The sequence below is a fragment of the Ammodytes marinus genome, assembly GCF_949987685.1.
Source record: "Ammodytes marinus genome assembly, chromosome: 5".
Classification (NCBI taxonomy): Eukaryota; Metazoa; Chordata; class Actinopteri; order Uranoscopiformes; family Ammodytidae; genus Ammodytes; species Ammodytes marinus.
Window position 1 is genome coordinate 28,290,373 of NC_137234.1, and position 19,521 is coordinate 28,309,893.

The following is a 19,521-nucleotide window of genomic DNA, read 5'->3' on the forward strand; positions in this document are numbered from 1 at the left end:
TTAGACTCGAGCAAAAGCAAATTAATGTTATTTGGAAACTACAGAATAAATGAACAAATGAAGATACAGATTGATGGGTTAAACATCGATTTAGTCAAACAAAACTCCTCGGTGTAACAATTAATGAAAGACTCCACTGGAAATTGCACATCAAACATATACACTCCGAGGTGTCAAAGAGCATTGCAGTATTATATAAAGCTAAACAGGTTCTTGATCATAAATCACTACACATCCTCTATTGTTCACTGGTTTCACCTTATTTAAGTTGATGTGTAGAGGTTTGGGGCAATAATTACAGATTATAATTTACATGTTATCTAAAGAAGGGAAAATGATATTACCACTGTTTTACTCTCCCACTCTAATGAATTTTAGCATGTCCTAATATTTTGTCAAGTACTTTTCTTAAGCGAAGCAGCAAAGATTCCCATCTATGAGGATGACAGACACCATGCTAGATTGAATGCAACCCATTTCTGAAGCAGTGTAACTTTTTTTGGGGGGATAGTCATTCTTTATTCATATTTTCACTCATTTGACTATTTATAAATATACATTGTGGATTTAGTTTATTATATTATTTCTTATATTATTATTTCTATATATGCTTATATGCTGTGCACATTAGGACTGACTGAATGAATAAGGCAATAAATATGAAAAAAAATCAAAACTCCAAATGAAAGAAAAACTTCCTTCAGAGTTCAACCTACTTGGAAAATGAAGCAGCACTGAAGTCTTCTCAATAAGACACTTTGTTCATTTGGCCACTAAACTATCACCCTTCTGGGCACAGTAAAGTACACTCAGCAAATGTGTCAGTCTGGCATGGTATCACTACCTTATCTATGCTGTATAGTACTTTTCATCATGCTGCCCACTCTTACTCATGGAAATCAATAACTGAAGAAATGAATAGCAACCTTGGCCTCGCCAACATATTTTGACCTATTGTTAATAGCAAGCTCTGGCTTTGTACTGTGTGTGTGTGTGTATGTGTGTGTGAGTGTGTGAGTGCGTGCGTGCGTGCGTGTGTGCGTGCATGCGTGTGTGTGCACGTCCATGTGTGTGCAGTTAAGCATTGTTGTAAACGACTGTGTAAACTAAAGTCTCGGACAATTAAGCAGCTCTGAGCTGAAATTGTGAGCCGTCATTACACCTAATCTGAACATGAAAGGATACAGCCAAGATCACGTGTTTGACTACGGAGAAAGAACATTCATAATCAGCTGTTAAAAATGGCATCCGTGTCAACATGTACACGTGTCTTAGAGCTGAAGAAGCTGCAGTTCACAATATTGAGCATACACCTTTCCATGGAAGTGTCTTTTGTTGTAATCAAGCACACCGCAGTGCTGTTCACCAGAAGCTGGGATAGCAGTTAGTCGTTCAGAGTTTGTGAACATTGTAATAAACTTTTTTCAAAGGGGCTCTTCTAATTTTTCCCACATTCATTCCATGGAGTTTGCCTGTCACAAAGAGCAATTCTCAGCCTTTGAAAACAAACTGTCACCTGTGGCTCAGGAGAAGCTTTATCAAGTTTGAAAAAAGCAATACGCGACCTCTAGCGCCTATGATATGACACAGTGTAAGCGATGACAGGTCTATTGAAAAACTCTTTGTGTATAAGTGGGAAAAAAGTAAGTGTGTGTGTGTGTGTGTGTGTGTGTGTGTGTGTGTGTGTGTGTGTGTGTGTGTGTGTGTGTGTGTGTGTGTGTGTGTGTGTGTGTGTGTGTGTGTGTGTGTGTGTGTGTGTGTGTGTGTGTGTGTGTGCGTGTGCATGTTGTTCTTCTATATAATGTTAAAAACTAATATTTACTTGTATTTGAAAGTATAACGAAATATAGAATAATTCAAATGACAGTCAAATTAAATTTCAATCTGGTCACAAGAGTAGAATATTTTTTAAAGATATTTCCTTAACAAACAAACCTGTGTTGTTCTAGTCAAGGTTATCTTACAAGTCAATCTGTGTTTGTGTGTGTGTGTGTGTGTGTGCGTGTGTGCGTGTGTGTGTGTGATGATGCTGTTTACACAATCTACATCCTATCTGAAATCCCTCAGGAGATGAATGAATAATAATTAATTAAATGAAATGCAACTTCCTGAAAACTGATCCAAAACTGAAATTTACAAATGCGCTCCATAAAAATAAGGTGAATATGAGAAATCAACCATTCATCTCTGATACCTCAATTATTTTTTTCTGCACGAAAATGTTGAATCTTTAGTAGAGGAACATAAATTCATAAAAACGCCATCATTAAGTGGTAAAGTGTACTGGAGCATATGTCCCGGGCCAGTCCAAAAATATATTTTGTTTGACCTTGTTATGTGAAATAGTCAATGTCATACACACATAGTTCCTGTAATGAGTCTTGTTTGACTAGTCACTGAACCATGTTCTTCTGAACCTTCTTACATGGCCTCAGGCCCTTCCTGCATGGTTCAGGTCTAATATAAAACCAACTCTCACAATATAGCCTCCTTCATACACCTTCAACTACAGAATGGCTCCACCACCTTGACTGCAAGGTACTTGAGCATACCTTTTTGGTTACAATCCACTTAAAGAGAGAAAATACTTTTGTGCCATTCTAAATGGCTAAAGTAGCTGGTGAGAGTGTTCACATGGCAGCGTTCGGACAGTCAGTAGCCAATGGGACGGCAACAACTACAGAGTTTGACGAGTCTTTGTACTACAAGTGTTATGGTGATGGGAACAGTGTAGCGACCCTTGGAACTAATGCTCTAACTGGCTATGAGACTCTGGACGCCCCGCCACATTATGACTTCTACACCAACACTGCAGTGTGGGGGCGGCGGAGACGCTTCAGACCATCTCTGTATCAGCTGCATGCAAACCCTGAGGTGAGGAATCTTTGCTTTTTATCAGCTTTCCATTAAAAAGACCAAAGGAAGCCAGGTTGATAGGTTGTTTTCCAGTAAGCACATTTTCTTCAACTTCCACTTAATATGTTCTAAATGGTCTGTAAGAAACTCTGGTCCCATGATACATCAGCCCTTCATTAATCTCTTCAATTGCTGTTTGTGAAGCCCTTTGAGATACATTTGTAATTGATGGGTTTGAATTACATAAATAAAATGCACTTGACTCTACTTGACTAGGATGACTCCAGGCCTCCCTTGTATGAGGAGACAACAGGCGGACAGATGGAAGGGGGAGACAGCTCCGAGGAAGAGGACGAGAAGGACAAGGAGCCCCCCGCTGAACCCACTCGCTTTGGCTGGGTTCAAGGAGTCATGGTAGATAGAGCTAACATCAGCTACAGGCTACATGTATAATCCCAAACGAGCCCCATGGATTTTATGATCCATGGGGATCTGGAGACTGGTGTTACACATACTACCAATGCTGGTTAAAGAAGACCTTGTCCGTTCGGTAAAGTCCGTAACTGTCCTTTTCTAGATCCGTTGCATGTTGAATATCTGGGGGGTGATCTTGTACCTGAGGCTGCCTTGGATCACTGCTCAAGCTGGTATAGGTATGCCCAATAAAACTTACATTTCATCCATTCACTTTTTAAATGCTTGATCCACGCAACATATTCTTATATTTCTTATGTTTCTTCTAGGTCTGACCTGGGTGATTATCCTGCTATCCTCTTGTATAACTGGGATCACTGGTCTCTCCACCTCAGCCATCGCTACCAACGGAAAGGTTAAAGGAGGTCTGTTCAACAAAACTACTCAGTTAATGTATATTATGGCTAAGCAAAACAAGGCATGGACTTCATCCGACATTGTTAAATTGTATTGCCTGCAATTCCTAACATGAATGCCATATTTCCCACAATACAATGCTTCTCCATTCTCTTGCAGGTGGGACCTACTTCCTGATCAGTCGCAGCCTTGGTCCAGAGCTGGGTGGGTCCATTGGTTTGATTTTTGCATTTGCCAACGCTGTAGCTGTGGCCATGCACACTGTGGGCTTTGCTGAAACTGTTGCAGACCTCATGCGAGTAAGTAGGAATATCAGGTGTTCATGCAGTACGTGCGTGGAGCCACTATTACAATGATACTGTACAGTTAAACTCTAATATTTCTCTGAACTTTCTCCCTTAGGAAAATGGAGCTGTCATGGTGGATCGAACCAATGACATCCGCATCATCGGCATCATCACCGTCACCTGTTTACTAGGCATCTCTATGGCTGGCATGGCCTGGGAGTCCAAGGTACGCTCCAACAAACATATGAGACCATAAAAAAACTGGCATGGTCCAAAATGTAAAACGTACGTAAAAAGATTTCGCTGAAACACGGAATGTCTCTGGGATTACAGAATTCATGAAAGTTAGATGAGAAGATAGAGTGTTGATTTTGATGTTGTTACTGTTGATGCTGATGACAATGTTGTTGACGGCACACTGCCCATTAAATGCTCTCATTGATGATGATGCTGCTTATGGCACATATCACTTTATGCAGGCACTTTATATCTTATATATACTTTATTTTTAAGCACTTTATGACTCCTCAGGTTTGTGTACATACTGTTGTGTTTTGTGTCCATTGTTGTCTTGTATTGTCGTGTGTTTTTAGCCACTACCTCCTTTGCTGTGAACAAATTTGCCCTCTTGGGACATTAATAAAAAACCTTGAACCTTGAACCATTCTCATGTCTGTACCGATAATACGAAGCCATGGCCAGCAGTCAGTTAGCTAAGGCTAGCATAAGGACTAAGCAGTAAAGAAGCTAGTCAGACTCTGTCCTCAAAGTAAAAAATTAATTGGGGCTGAGGGAACATAGACAGGCTCTGAAAACTAGCTAGCACGAAAAACCCAACGTCATTTATTAGTGCAGTGAAATACAGTTGCTCATTCTGGCACGTAAATGTGTGTCTGCATCAATGTTCACCATATGTTCTGCCGTCCACAGGCTCAGATTCTGTTCTTCCTGGTCATCATGGTCTCATTGGTCAATTACATCGTTGGAACGGTCATCCCTGCTTCCCCACAGAAGCAAGCCAGGGGTTTCTTTAGCTACAAAGGTGACTATTGGGCCCCTGCTCATATCAGAGGTTCTTAAATACCAATTCAAAATGTTCCATTTCATTATGGATGACCAATGTGCGTGAAAGATTATAAAATAAAAATATTTTTGACATCATTTTTGTAAATAAAAAATAATAATTAGTAAGCTCTAGTAAAGTGAGTATTTCACCTTTAATAGCGGACATATTCACCGCTAATTTTGTGCCCGGCTGGCGAGGGCAAGAGGGCAGCTTCTTTGGCATGTTCTCCATATTCTTCCCCTCTGCCACGGGCATCCTGGCAGGAGCTAACATCTCTGGAGACCTGAAGGTATATGTTAGTTTGTTTTTCTTTCTTTCTGCCTAATTCTTTTATTATCCTGATTTAGAAAAACACTATTTTGTTTTCAGTGTTGTATAAACCTGCCTACTTGCCTCATTTTCCTGCACATTTATATTAACACAAATCATGATTTGTATTGATGTGACACTTTATCTTCATGTGTTTTGACCTCTCCTTCCCAGAATCCAGCAGTGGCCATCCCCAGAGGAACTCTGATGGCAATATTCTGGACCACCATCTCCTACCTCATTATTTCTGCTACCATTGGTACTGTATGTCCATTCTGCCTACCAATTCTGTATCGAGTCTGCCTCTCACCATTGAAATTAGTTGGTTTTTGAATCCCCCTCTTGGTATGATTTTGCAATATGACTTAAATCCATCCCCCAAAAGATTTGTTTTCAACATTGTTTTCATGTTTTTATTCCTATCATTTAAGGTCGAGTCAGCGATTCTGGAGAATGCTTGTTATCAAAATTACTTTTTATCAAAATCAGTGAATATCTTCTTACAATCCGCTAACTGTCCTTTGCTTTGCCTGCACTAAGAAAAATATATTGTTAATTTATAGAGGCTAGGCTGTGTAAACAGGCATGTTGCTAGCTACGGTGGGACCCCTTTGTTTACATGCCAGTTCTCCAGACTAGCTGACTCGTTCTTTAATCAGTGACACAAATAGTTAAAGACACAGTTATATAATACATTATAGTAATAATTGTGTGTGTGTGTGTGTGTGTGTGTGTGTGTGTGTGTGTGTGTGTGTGTGTGTGTGTGTGTGTGTGTGTGTGTGTGTGTGTGTGTGTGTATATGTTTATTTATTCATGTATACCTGCATCCCTGTGTTTTTGCTCCCTCCCAGGATCCTGTGTGGTGCGTGACGCGTCTGGCCTATTAAACGACACCCGGTCACTGTCCTCACCCAGCGAGGAGTGTGTTGGTTTAGCTTGTCAGTATGGATGGGACTTCACCGAGTGCATCAACAATAACACATGCCCCCAAGGCATCAGTAACTACTATCAGGTCAGCAAAAGCTCATACACTCTTAAGAATACACTCAAGAATGTGCCAAATATGTCTCTCATCCTTTACCAATCTATTTTAAAAACCTAAATATTTACCTCTGACAAGCTGTCTTGTCTGCTGTAAGGGAAATATATTTAGTTGACTTTTCATGCAAAGCCAAGAGCAGAAAACACACAATAAAATAAGAAACTATATTTTTTTTATGTCTGCATGTTTTTTTTTGCTTATTATTTGGTCGTCTTTAAAATGCAATCTATTTAGATTTTTATCAAATGTTCTGCCTGTTTTCGCTTCTTGTATTTGTTATCTTTTAAATACAATGTCAATCTTTTCCTGTGCCTTATTGTTTATGTATTAATATGCCCCTGACTGTGACCCTTTGATTTGTCTTGCGTCTGAGTTGTGCATGAATGAACTTGCCTTGCCTTGACTAAAGCAGTAACAGCAAGAAGATAACAATAACACCGTTCTGCATAATTGTCTCAGTTGCCGTCTGTATTATTCAGTCACCTTGTAAACAAACAGACAGTTTCTCCCTTGCTGGGAGAGATGAGCCTCATAAGTAAACAGAACAATTCTATGTCCAGTCAATGAGCATGGTGTCAGCCTTCGCCCCTCTCATCACTGCTGGCATATTTGGAGCAACACTCTCCTCTGCTTTGGCCTGCCTGGTGTCTGCTCCCAAAGTCTTCCAGGTACACACACACACACACACACGCACGCACACACACACACACACACACACACACACACACACACACACACACACACACACACACACACACACACACACACACACACACACACACACACACACACACACACACACACACAGCATTCAGGAATTTTTAACCTGCATTCTGCTCGTCTATATTCTCTTTGTGTTGGATATCCTCATTTAACCAGGTTGATGAGTTGGTCTTAGAGGCTAATTTAGTTTTGAGAGGGGCAGCAGTTTCTCGAACAGATGCACATATTTGATTAAAATGCTTAACCCGAGTCGTCAATGTGCGTTATTGAGGAGCCATCTTGAGCCGACCCAGTGAATATAGAGGAAAAGGCTGCTATGGACTGACTATTAATGTGGCAACGTCTTACAGTGTGCTTCTGGTTAAAGACAATTGGGCTTAAACGTGTCAAATATGAAGCATTTATGATCAGATTAAAAAAAAATAGCATTGCAACAATTTCCTTCTTTTCTTGTTTCTTTAAACAAAAGCTTTTCTCTGATAGGGAAATATTTATTTTTCGTCTTTTGTATTTCTGCCAGTGCCTGTGTAAGGACAAACTCTACCCTCTCATCGGCTTCTTTGGCAAAGGCTACGGCAAGAACGATGAACCACTCAGAAGCTACCTGCTGACATACGTCATCGCTGTCTGCTTCATTCTCATCGGTGAGGCTTTGAAGAGAGGACCCTCTCTGACCCCTGAACGTCTGTATGAAAATGGGAATGTCCTGACATTTTTAAATGAGAATATGGGCTGGAAAATGAGTTTTTGTAAACTAGAAAAAAGACGTATCAAGGCAAGGCAGGTTTATTTCTGCCTCACACCTTCTAAAAAGCGATGCAATTTAAAGTTCATTCAACATTTCAGTTCTGGTTGATTTGGCACGTTAAAGGCGGAGTGCTGTCTGTTAATAGTGCAGCCCCCCCAAAAACACTAAATTAGACAGGTATATATCTAATTTCATGCTTCACGTGGTGTGTGTATGGTTTCCACACCACACCACAGCGGGACAGAGTAACAGCAGTTGATTAGCTTGGTGTGCAGCTGTTTATCTGACAGCTCACTGTGGCTGCTCCTTCTTGTTCTTGTTGTACTCCCTTGAAAACATAAAAAAATAAAGTGTTGATTAGAAATAATATGCCATACATTAGGGGAGAACGGGGTAATTTGTCACACGGGTTGGTTGTCACAATCGTTATATCTCGGAACCAGAAGGCGCTGTCTATGAAATGTTGGTATGTAAATATCCAGAATTGGGATCAGAGGTCACCTACATAGTCTTCCTTGGAGTTAGACTGCTGAATTTGAGGTGAGACGACTGTTTGTGTTTTTCATGTCAAATTGAAAATATTTAGCTCCTCAGTATTTTTCTTCTAGGCTTTTACACAATGGGTTTATAACAAAACACTTGTTACCCATACAAAGTGTGAAGGGTAAACTATATTTTAGATTGTGGTTAGCAAGCTAATTAGTTGTCAGATGGTTGTTGGCCTTGATGCTTGCAAGAAATTCAAGTTGGGGTTGGTCGTCACATTTTTTGGGGGGTTGGTTGTCACATGTTATCTCAAGGCTGCAGCCAGAAAAGGAACCCAATAACGAAATAAATTGTCAAGCTCTATCCTCACTGACATCCCAGAGAAGGAAAGAATAGAGCAGGAAAAGGCAGCTAGCATGCAAAAGAAAAAAGGGCAACAAAATCAAAACAACCCAGTGCATCCCAAACTAGACCAGCTGCCAAGGCTACAGTAAGTTATGTAGGCCTATTTGTCAACTTGACAATGCAATTCAACTTTCAAATTTAGTTCTACTTTCTTGCCTTCTTTTTAAGATTATTCCCATTAAAATAACATTGTGACAAACGACCCCATAGTGTTTGACAACCGACCCCTTGATGGGGTTGGTTGTCACAATGTGTAAGGGTGTCTTTGATGATTAATTTCTTCTTTATTACAATAAGATAGAAAAAGTGAGGGGTACACATTTCAAGCCAACACCTTAAGCTTCAATTTAATGTAGGAATGACTATTGAAAGATGTTTAGGTGATAGGCAATTCTCACTAGAGTAAAAAGTGTGCCTACATACCCCGTTCTCCCCTAGCTCGTCTTGTATTTTAGACTAATTTTGGATAAATTAGAACGGTTGCTATAACTTCAGGAACAGATACTTTGTGTTGCCTGCGACTGCTTTAAAGGTCACACATACTGCTCATTTTCAGGTTCAAAAATGTAATTTGGATTTCTAATAGAATCTGTTTTCATGGTAGCCTGGCTCCGCCCGCCCGCCTACTTCCGGCCAAATTTCATTTTCCCTTCAGTAGTCAGTCTGGGTGTACAGTGCATTTCCCAGATTCTCCGGAGAATCTACAGCCGTCCAATCAGCGAACAGAGCGAGTGGCTGAGAACAATGACGTCGAAGTCGCGCTCCAGTTTCAGTTGAATGCTGCGTTCCTTTATACTCGAAAGAAGGAGATTTCCGACTTGGTAGTTCCGAGTTCCGACCTGTCTGTGTTCCAGTGCATCTGCTCGCGAAAGTATGGACGCCTAAAACCTTTCTCGTCCAAATAACTCAACTTTAGGCTCTAACAAGTTACTGTTGCTAGGTACCAGTAGATTCATAGACTACAATATGTAGTGAAGTCGGAAATTTCCGAGTTCCCTGTCTAACTGGAACGCACCGTCAAAAGCCGACTCATGACATACGTGACGACCAAACGTGATGCGATTGGTTGGCTAATCCAGAGTGGCACTGGGCAGATCCAATAGTTTTAAACTTCAACAGACACCCGCCTCCAAGTGAATGAATGTTTGCCAATTACAGCACTTCCAGACCTTCTGTACAAATGAAATGAAGTACGATGGTCTGGTTGGACCAGGCTATTTTCATGGTGTACTGTCCAAATAAAAACGTTATATTTCTCACAGGGACATTTGGGTAAAGGATCACCACCCACCACTAAGACCACACATAGCAGGGTGGTTGGGGGGGGGATTGGGGTTGGGAGAGTTCACGCTTGACTAATTGCTTACAGACATGTCAGGATGGCCGAGCGGTCAAATCTTCACAAACAAATTTGTTTTGTTTTAATTTTGTGTTCTCCGTCTTTTATCTCACCAGCCGAACTCAACACCATCGCTCCCATCATCTCCAACTTCTTCCTCTGCTCCTACTCTCTGATCAACTTCAGCTGCTTCCATGCCTCAATCACCAACTCACCAGGTAGAAAACTACTACCGTAACAGATCATGTGAGAGCCAATGAGGGTTCGAGCATAGAGTAGAAACCAACTGCTGTTACCTGTGCATACTGTATGCACGCTGAAATAAAGTCTAGTGTTCATACAAAGCCCTGGTTCTGTAGCCCTAGGGAGGGTAGATTTGTTTTGGTAGTCAGTTCAAAAAAAATATCAACAAGCCTTTTTCTGTTATGGCTTACTCCCCCTTTAAGAGAATGGACAGTCCTGGTCCTAGTTGATAGGGATAGTGTGTTGACATTTGTGTGTGTGTGTGTGTGTGTGTGTGTGTGTGTGTGTGTGTGTGTGTGTGTGTGTGTGTGTGTGTGTGTGTGTGTGTGTGTGTGTATGTGTGTGTGCGCGCCGCGCCCACAGGTTGGCGTCCGTCCTTTAGGTTCTACAGTAAGTGGCTGTCGTTGCTGGGGGCAGTGTGTTGCGTGGTCATCATGTTCCTGCTGACATGGTGGGCGGCCCTCATTGCCTTTGGCGTGGTCTTCCTCCTGTTGGGATACACACTCTACAAGAAGCCTGGTAAAGTCACATACAGTCAGACACACACCAAACAGCTGTCCCCTTCCACTACCTTACTCTAACTCTGGTGCTCTCCCTCCGTTTTTAGCCGTAAACTGGGGCTCTTCAGTGCAGGCCAGCTCCTACAACATGGCTCTGAGCCAGTGTGTAGGCCTCAACCATGTGGAGGACCATGTCAAGAACTACAGGTCAGGATGGGATGACTCTCACTATTAGTTTGTCTTCTCTAGTCTACATTTAGGAGAGCTATGGTAGTTAGTACTCTTACCGAACATGTTAGCTCAACTGACGGTCGTTTTTGGCTAATTCCATTCCATCTGGTGTTCATATAATGAAGACATTGCTTATTATGTGCTTCAGTCTAGATTGCTTTACTCGTCCTTTCAAGTTTGAGGAACTTTGGTTGGTGCAGGAATTGTTTGACTGTTTTAGGAAAAACATTTTGATGCAGAAAGATGGATGAGAAGGTCTTTACTCATATCTGTCAGTTTATTATAAAGCTGCAGCCAATTAGCGTAAATACTTGAAACAGCTCAATAACAATTACACCATAATATCTCATTTGTAAGATAACCATCAACTGTACAGACATGATCGTTATCGATGTTCTTTCAAAGCAAATCCAAGTCAAACTATGCCTTGAACGTCCACATAAATGCAGTATGTGTTAATGTGAATGAGATCAAAACAGGGAAGCATACCCCATTAACAACAGACTAACTGTGCTTACAAAGAGTAGCAGATATAAAATGGTTTCCTCGTAAAAAAGTAGCTAAAGTTAAAGTTATTGAAAAGAGCACATTCAAAACTCAGGCCTTTTATCGGTCTGACTGATTTCACTTCCACTGTTCAAACAATCAGCAGCTCATAGAAACAAAAGCTATTTCTTAAAGTCCAACAAGTAGGTGCAGATAGATGTTTCTGCTCCGGACTGAGCTGCTAATGGTTATACTGCCATTTCAGACCCCAGTGCTTGGTGCTAACAGGTCCACCCAGCAGTCGCCCAGCCCTGGTGGATCTGGTCTCCTGTTTCACAAAGAGCCTCAGTCTCATGATGTGTGGCAACGTGGTCACTGTGAGTCAAACCGGACATGCACAAGAACCAATATTTCAAAATGTACACAGAAAAATTGCCATGTCTCAGCTGTCCAAGCATTTGGCCATTAAGGAAATTAATCCTTGTGGACCCTGTATGTTGCCAGGCTGGTCCCTCCCCATCTGTAGTGGAAACAGCGAGTGGCGACAGTCATGTGAGATGGTTGAACCAACGGAAGGTGAGGTCATTCTACAGAGGTGTGGTGGCTGCAGAGCTACGATCAGGGATTAACATGTTGCTCCAGGTCAGAATTACACCTCATCTATTATTTTCTATTCTATTCTAATGAACTGTCTTAAAGCTATAGTGTGTAACTTTTTGGTCGCCCCCATGAGGCATTCTGAGTAATAACAACAACACTGTCGGCGCAGCTACATGAGGTAAGCCTTCAGTGATCGCGCATGGATTTTATACCTTTTGCTGAATGTCCAGTTATTTTCTTCACAGTAGAATACACAACTGAAACATTTCATGGGTGCTCCTTGAGCTACTTCTACATTTTCGGGGGTCAAAACCAATTTGTAAACGCTGTCAGAGAGTTTTGTGGAGCTGATAGGCTTAATTAACTTTGGTTCAATTTGTTTGGCCACGGTTTGAATGTAACCGATATTCATCCCTCTGAAAAAGTGACGCACTATAGCTTTAACTGAACGTTGTTGGGGCAGGTCACAAATAGCAAGATAACTGTGGGGGTTATCCTTGGCTTTTCAGTCTCAGAAAGATTACGTGCTAGATCTACTCAAACATGGTATTTAAGTAGAAGAATGTCAAACAAATATTTATAATGCTGAAAAGCCAGGGTTACGCCCACAGTTAGCTGGCTTCGTGTGACATGCCCCAACAATGTTCAGTTAATAGTCAGTCTGTAAAAAGTAAAGATTAACGATGAGCCCGAATAAAAGTAAAAAGTTAATTTGCCTCTGAAATATAAAGGAGCAGAAGCTTGAAGCAGCATAAAATGCTTTATGCTATAGTATTTTCATTTAATGCTACTCAATATTCTACTCCCAGCATTTCAAATAGGAATTTTGAACTTTTTACTTCAATACATTCATTTTGGTTTATAGCTACTCTTTACTTTTTACATAACAAACACATGACATGCTTGCATAGGATGGTATGCTGCAGCACTATACTAAATATCTACGTAGTAGTAGTAATCTTATAGTACAAAAAGTACCTAAAATTGTCTCCACGTTAGCTTACATGTATTAATTTGCACCAATGGAAGAGTGGTAGCGTTACAAACCAGTGGAGAGACTTTGGAACTGTAAATGCATTTATGGTGAGAACAGTCCAATCAGTTTTTCTTAAATGTAATGAGACAGACCTGACTCCTGTCTTCCTCTTCCTGTCATGTTGTTGTCTGTCCACCAGGGGGCAGGTTTGGGTCGTATTAAGCCCAATGTGGTGCTGATGGGCTTCAAGAATGACTGGCGCAGTGACTCACCTCAGGCTGCACACAGCTACATAGGAATACTGCAGTGAGTAGAGTGGGATTGATAGACCTCATCGTGTGTGTGTGTGTGTGTGTGTGTGTGTGTGTGTGTGTGTGTGTGTGTGTGTGTGTGTGTGTGTGTGTGTGTGTGTGTGTGTGTGTGTGTGTGTGTGTGTGTGTGTGTGTGTTTGTATACTTTTGAACTACTTTCATAAGCACTGATAATCATTGTTCGTCCAAATATTGAAATTCCAAACTACATGTGTTTCAGTGATGCATTTGACCTACAGTACGGTGTGTGTGTGCTGAGAACTAAGGAGGGACTGGATGTCTCTCCCTCATCTCAATCACACGGTGAGAGCCTCATTTCAAACGAGAGTACAGTGAGTGAATACATTTTACCACTGAAGTTACTCTAGCTGTAGTATGTTAGTCTGTTTGCCTTAAACAACGGTCATGGTTGGAGCAGCTGTCCACCTTCGTCCATTATCATTTGATTTAAAAATGCATAGATGAACATAGTTTTTTTTCTTCTTTCAGTTAATCCAGGCTTTGATGGAGGATCAGAAGGCATAGACACCATCTCTGCCCATTCCTGCATTCAAACAAGAACTACATGTGTGTACACAAAAGAGCATATCATTATTTTCAGCGCACACACACACTACAGACAGGTAGCAGATCGTGAAGAGATATTCACTGATTCCACTCTCCAAAATCGCTGACTCCACCTTTAATCTGGAGAAAAATTAAGTTGTAAATGGCACTGAAATCCTATAAATTGATGTCATCATTAAAAATGTATATTTTTTCGGTGTAAAACCAAATTGTTTGCAGCTACAGTCTCTATGGAAGCAGAGCCTCAGGCTAACACGGTGTTCCAGAAAAACCAAGGAAAGAAGACCATCGATGTGTACTGGCTGTCTGATGATGGAGGTACACACATCCTTGCTTTTCTTGCGTCAAGAATACACAGGTTTCCTCTATGGTCGAATGTAACCAATTACATGTACTTTACTTTTGGTAACCAATAAATTTGACTATTTAACTTCACTACTGAAGTCTACTGAAGTTTCTGAAATGTTTCAGACATCAGTTGTTATTTGTTTCTTTTTTAGATTTAAAGGGGTGTTCACAAAATTATTTCATCCTCTTAAGTTAAGCATACTTTTTAAAGCCCTCCCTGGCTCAGGTGGAAAATGCCCCCTCACAAAGCCAAAATCAAGGATGTTTTTCTCAGGACAGCAACAATACAAACATTTAATGATGTCATAGAATCTGATGCATAGCCAACAGTAGTTACAATGAGCTGGACACATCTAGATGAGAAACACCAGAAATATTAGGAAAACAATGCCAGGGAACCTATTACTGTGCAATGAGGACATTTTTTATTTAACCTTTAAATCCTTTAGGGAAATGGTTCTGAATGCAGGACATTAAGTTGTAGTGGAGTATTATCACAGTGTGGTAATAGTACTTCTACTGTCAATTCTAATGTCAATAACCTGAATACTTCTTCCACCGGGTAACCTTATAACTGAGGTGTGCTTCTGGTGTTTGTGTGCATATGTGTGTGTGTGTGTGTGTGTGTGTGTGTGTGTGTGTGTGTGTGTCTGTGTGTGTGTGTGTGTCTGTGTGTGTGTGTGTGTGTGTGTGTGTGTGTGTGTGTGTGTGTGTGTGTGTGTGTGTGTGTGTGTGTTTCCCCAGGTTTGACCCTGCTGCTGCCCTATCTGCTAACTCGTAGGAAGCGCTGGGCCAGGTGTAAGGTCCGGGTGTTCGTGGGAGGAGATACAGACAAGAAGGAGGAGCAGAGACATGAGTGAGCACTCAGATTGCCTTCCATATGGTTCAGATTACTATTATTCTTCAGCACATTTTTCAAAAAGGTGTCACAATGAAGTGTAATGGTTACAAAGATTAATTAATTATCAAATTGTGAAATAACTTTTTTAATTCAGACATTTTAATTAGAATAGCAGGACATACCCAGCGTTCCAAATCAACTACTTTTTCTTTTACTATAATACATACTGAAGTTACCCTTAAAAGACAGTATGTCGTTTTCATGCAGTATGCTACATTTGGGACACACTATCTAGTCATAACACTGAACATGAACTTGACCCTCTGGCTCAGTGTATCCATCACATTCCATGGTTGTGCTCTCTCCAGATCTCAGTCGATGGAGAGTAACTTCTGCTGCACAGAGGATTGTGGGTCAGAACAGCTAATTGCAGTATGCTAACCCTGCTGGTTTGCAGACTGCAAAATGTAACCGGATGAAGTGTGGTATCCGAGTATTTTTGGCGTACTGGACATCCTTAGTGTTTTTTTAGCATAATAAATAGCACCGAAATGTGATTGCAGGGATAGTCAATTAAAACCTGCAGTAAAACATTTTTGCCACTTGAGGGTGGCAGATCACCTGTAAAAACATGTAAGACTGTTTACAGTGAATCTGTTTAGATGTTGAGTAGCCTTTTCCTGTTGTGATTTATAAGACTATGGTTGTGGTTTACAAGTATGACATTCTGTGAACAAAGTACACTGCGGATTTACATTTTCTCCCCAGGGTGTTGGCACTGATCAAGAAGTTCCGGCTTGGTTTCCATGACGTTGAAGTGCTTCCTGACATCTACCAGGACCCCCAGCCTGGAAAGTAAGGCTGCCTAAGCATTGCCTAAGCATCTGTATGAGAGAAAAGGCTAAGCACAAACACACAGGGGGGAAGTTAAATCAAGTCCATCTTGTTTATTTAGCACGATATCACCAATAATAACACTGTAGTTCATGGGGCTTAGTAGAAGATTCATCATCATTGTGCAGTTTCACATGTGGTCAGGGTTGAGTCAGCCATGCTAACTCGGTTTAACTCCCGCAGAGCTCCTGGCTTATTGTGTGTTACCTGTTTTAGCCCACTAGAGTAAAATAATAAAAAAATACACAGCTAGGCAAAAAGCATTAACTGCCATGATAAGTCCCCTGCTTTATTAACTGGGCTTGTCATGAGAATGTCCCCTGGGCCCTGGGTCAGATCTTGTTTTAATCCTGATTATTTCAGTACTGTGCTAAGGCATATACTTAAGTCGATAGGAATAATGCAAAAAAAGAAAAGAAAAAGACAGAAATAATTTATTTTTTTAATCTGTGTGTCTCCGTGTGTATCCAGTGTTCATCAGTTTGAGAATATGGTGGGTGGATTAAGGCTGGATAGCAACCCCAAACAGGACTCTGACTCCGGGGCACCAAGACAGCAGGAGGAACCATGGATGATCACCGACCAGGATTTAGAGAGGAACAAGGCCAAGGTTTGACGCACACACACACACACACACACACACACACACACACACACGCACACACACACACGCACGCACACATCCTTGCACTTGTACAAGGACACGCATTGACATGATGCATTCCCTATAGCCCTTACCCCAACCCCATCACAACCAAACGCCGAACCCCAACCTTCACGCAAACCCTAATTCTAACATAATCCTTAATACCAAATTTTGATGCTCAAAAAGGCCTTTGAAGAAGTGAGGACCAGGCTAAATGTCCTCACTTTGCAAAAATGACCCTTCCAATGGTTAAAAGCTTAAATTGGTCCTCACAAAGACGCCTGCACAAGCACACACACACACACACACACACACACACTGACACACACACACCTGAATAAAACACATTTGGATACAGCATAAACAGAAATGAGGAGGAAGAAACTGTTACAATCTGTTTTACTTGACTAATATTTTAAACTCTGTCTGTGTGTGTGTGTGTGTGTGTGTGTGTGTGTGTGTGTGTGTGTGTGTGTGTGTGTGTGTGTGTGTGTGTGTGTGTGTGTGTGTGTGTGTGTGTGTGTGTGTGTGTGTGTGTGTGTGTGTGTGTGTGTGTGTGTGTGTGCTCCAGTCTCTCCGCCAGGTCCGTCTCAACGAGGTTCTGCAGGATTACTCCAGAGAAGCGGCTCTGATTGTTATGTGAGTACAATGAAGTGTTCTTTTCTAAATCACTCTTATCAGCATTCAGCAGACAGTACAGAGTAAAAAAAAAAGTTAGCGCGTAATAACAAGACATGCATTGCTGACTGCACCCCGTCTTTGCTGTGACTGTGCGTCTCCTCACAGCACCATGCCGTTGGGCAGGAGAGGAGTGTGTCCCAGTACTCTCTACCTGACCTGGCTGGATTTCCTGTCACGTGACCTGAGACCTCCAGTTCTATTGGTCAGAGGAAACCAGGAAAACGTCCTCACCTTCTACTGCCAATGAAAATGTATCACTGATAAAAGTGTACACTACAGATACTGAACAACAACTAAGGCTGCGTTTCCAAAAAATCGCATACTCTTTCTTTTCTCTACTCTACTTTACAAATAATCTAGTATACATTTGGGATATACTTTTTCTTATTCATTTCATCATAACATTGCACCATGCTTATACTGTATATTGGTCGCATCCCTGGTTGTTTTCATGCGTAGGCTCCATCAATGTGATGTCACTTCCAATTTGCAGTGGATTTTGGATCAGAATCGCCCCAAATAGCATGATGATTTCAACACTAAAAATCACGACCGGATGTAGTAGGGATCCAGGTATTCTTAAGCATGCTAAATCTGACCACAATAATTGGGACATCCTAAATCTTTTTTCTACCATACTAGATAGCACGGAAGTATGAGTGTTGGAACGCACGGTTAGATTATCACAAAAATCCTGATACTATTATCTTAATTTATACATGGCAATGTTTCTTTGACTAATGATTGACATAGAATACTGTAATTCATGTATGATTGTATGAAGTGAATCAGTCTAAAGAACATGTTTAAAAATGTAAGCCAATATTGATTGTTAGGACAATTATTTAACAAAGGGATTTGTAATATTTGACAATCATGTGCACATACTATGTTTTGTTTCCCTTCCTTACATGTATGGCACAAATTAAGACAAACATTTTCTTTAGTTCAGTTTGCTTTTAATTAGGGCTGTCAAGTGATTAAAAAAATGTATCTAATTAATTACAGGCTCTGTGATTAATTAATCTAAATTAATCGCATACTTATATGACACTGTTATGCCGGTTTATAAACAATTGTAGGCCTATAGGCTAGCGTTCGTTTCTCTCTCTCTCTCTCTCTCTCTCTCTCTCTCTCTCTCTCCCCGTCCCTCGTAACTTCTGTCTCCTCCCCTCGGCCATGTTTCTACATGAAATACATTTAAGAACTACTAGCGCCGAAAAAAACCCACAAAAAAACAAGCAGGCTAAATCGCGCGCACACACACACACACACACACACAAAGGAGGAAAAAAGACAGGCATATGCTAGGAAGAGTGAGAGGGGGCGGGTGTCCGTTTGCGGGAGACGATCGCAGCTAGCAAACAAAAGTGAGACACGGAGGAAGATTGAGCGATAGGCCTACTGTTTTGAACCTACATTGTTAATTAGGTACCCACTAAATCAATACTGCACAGACACTGCGGAGAATAACATAAGACGTATTCCTACCTTCATGCTTATTTGCCCGGAGCAGCCCATGACACATCCATAGAGCCCTCGGCCCCTTTCCCCTGCTTCTTTCTTTACTCTTTAATCCTGTGCGGGCTACAGGTGCAGCTCCGCTATCGTCTCACCTCTTTTGCACCGGGTCAAAGGGCAATATAGAAGTGCGATTAATCTGCGTTAATTTTTTTTATCGCGTTCATTTTTCTGTGATTAATTCATTGAAATGAATGCGTTAATTTGACAACCCTACTTTTAAACACAATATTTGAAATGTACCATTATGACCCCAAATCCTTCTCTTGTAGTAGCACCTTTATCAATCTACCATACCACAATGTATAATCTCAATATGTTTTGGCTCAATGTTTTGACATTTTGCAATTTAATTAGTGAGTAGGCCTATAAAATATCCCCACTCTCTCTTTTCATTCAAATTGCATCATGTGTCTTCATTTGCTTTACTTTGCAATAAACACTCAAATAGCCTATCCATTGTCTGTGTGTTAATTTGCTATTGGACAACTCCCTTTACATTTGCAAGTCTTGTGCAAAATGAGTCATGACTGATGCAACTTCAGTGGACGAAGAAAGTTTCACTGTCAAATAATTAGTCCTCT

At 41.0% G+C, this 19,521-nt stretch overlaps 1 protein-coding gene across 1 annotated transcript; it reads left to right on the top strand.

Annotated features, from left to right (window-relative positions):
• Window positions 1-2,604: 2,604 nt before the first annotated feature.
• Window positions 2,605-17,663, top strand: slc12a3 (solute carrier family 12 member 3; the record flags this gene model as incomplete). The annotated part of the gene is made up of 26 exons (XM_080027715.1): window positions 2,605-2,874; window positions 3,133-3,270; window positions 3,434-3,509; window positions 3,600-3,695; window positions 3,847-3,986; window positions 4,090-4,200; window positions 4,905-5,016; window positions 5,199-5,329; window positions 5,524-5,608; window positions 6,201-6,361; window positions 6,952-7,059; window positions 7,635-7,758; window positions 10,209-10,310; window positions 10,699-10,854; window positions 10,943-11,042; window positions 11,818-11,929; window positions 12,057-12,194; window positions 13,328-13,434; window positions 13,660-13,742; window positions 13,929-14,006; window positions 14,226-14,324; window positions 15,099-15,210; window positions 15,964-16,050; window positions 16,561-16,699; window positions 17,307-17,374; window positions 17,522-17,663. 26 exons carry the CDS (start codon window positions 2,605-2,607, stop codon window positions 17,661-17,663), a joined length of 3,075 nt encoding a protein of 1,024 aa, XP_079883841.1.
• Window positions 17,664-19,521: the final 1,858 nt, after the last annotated feature.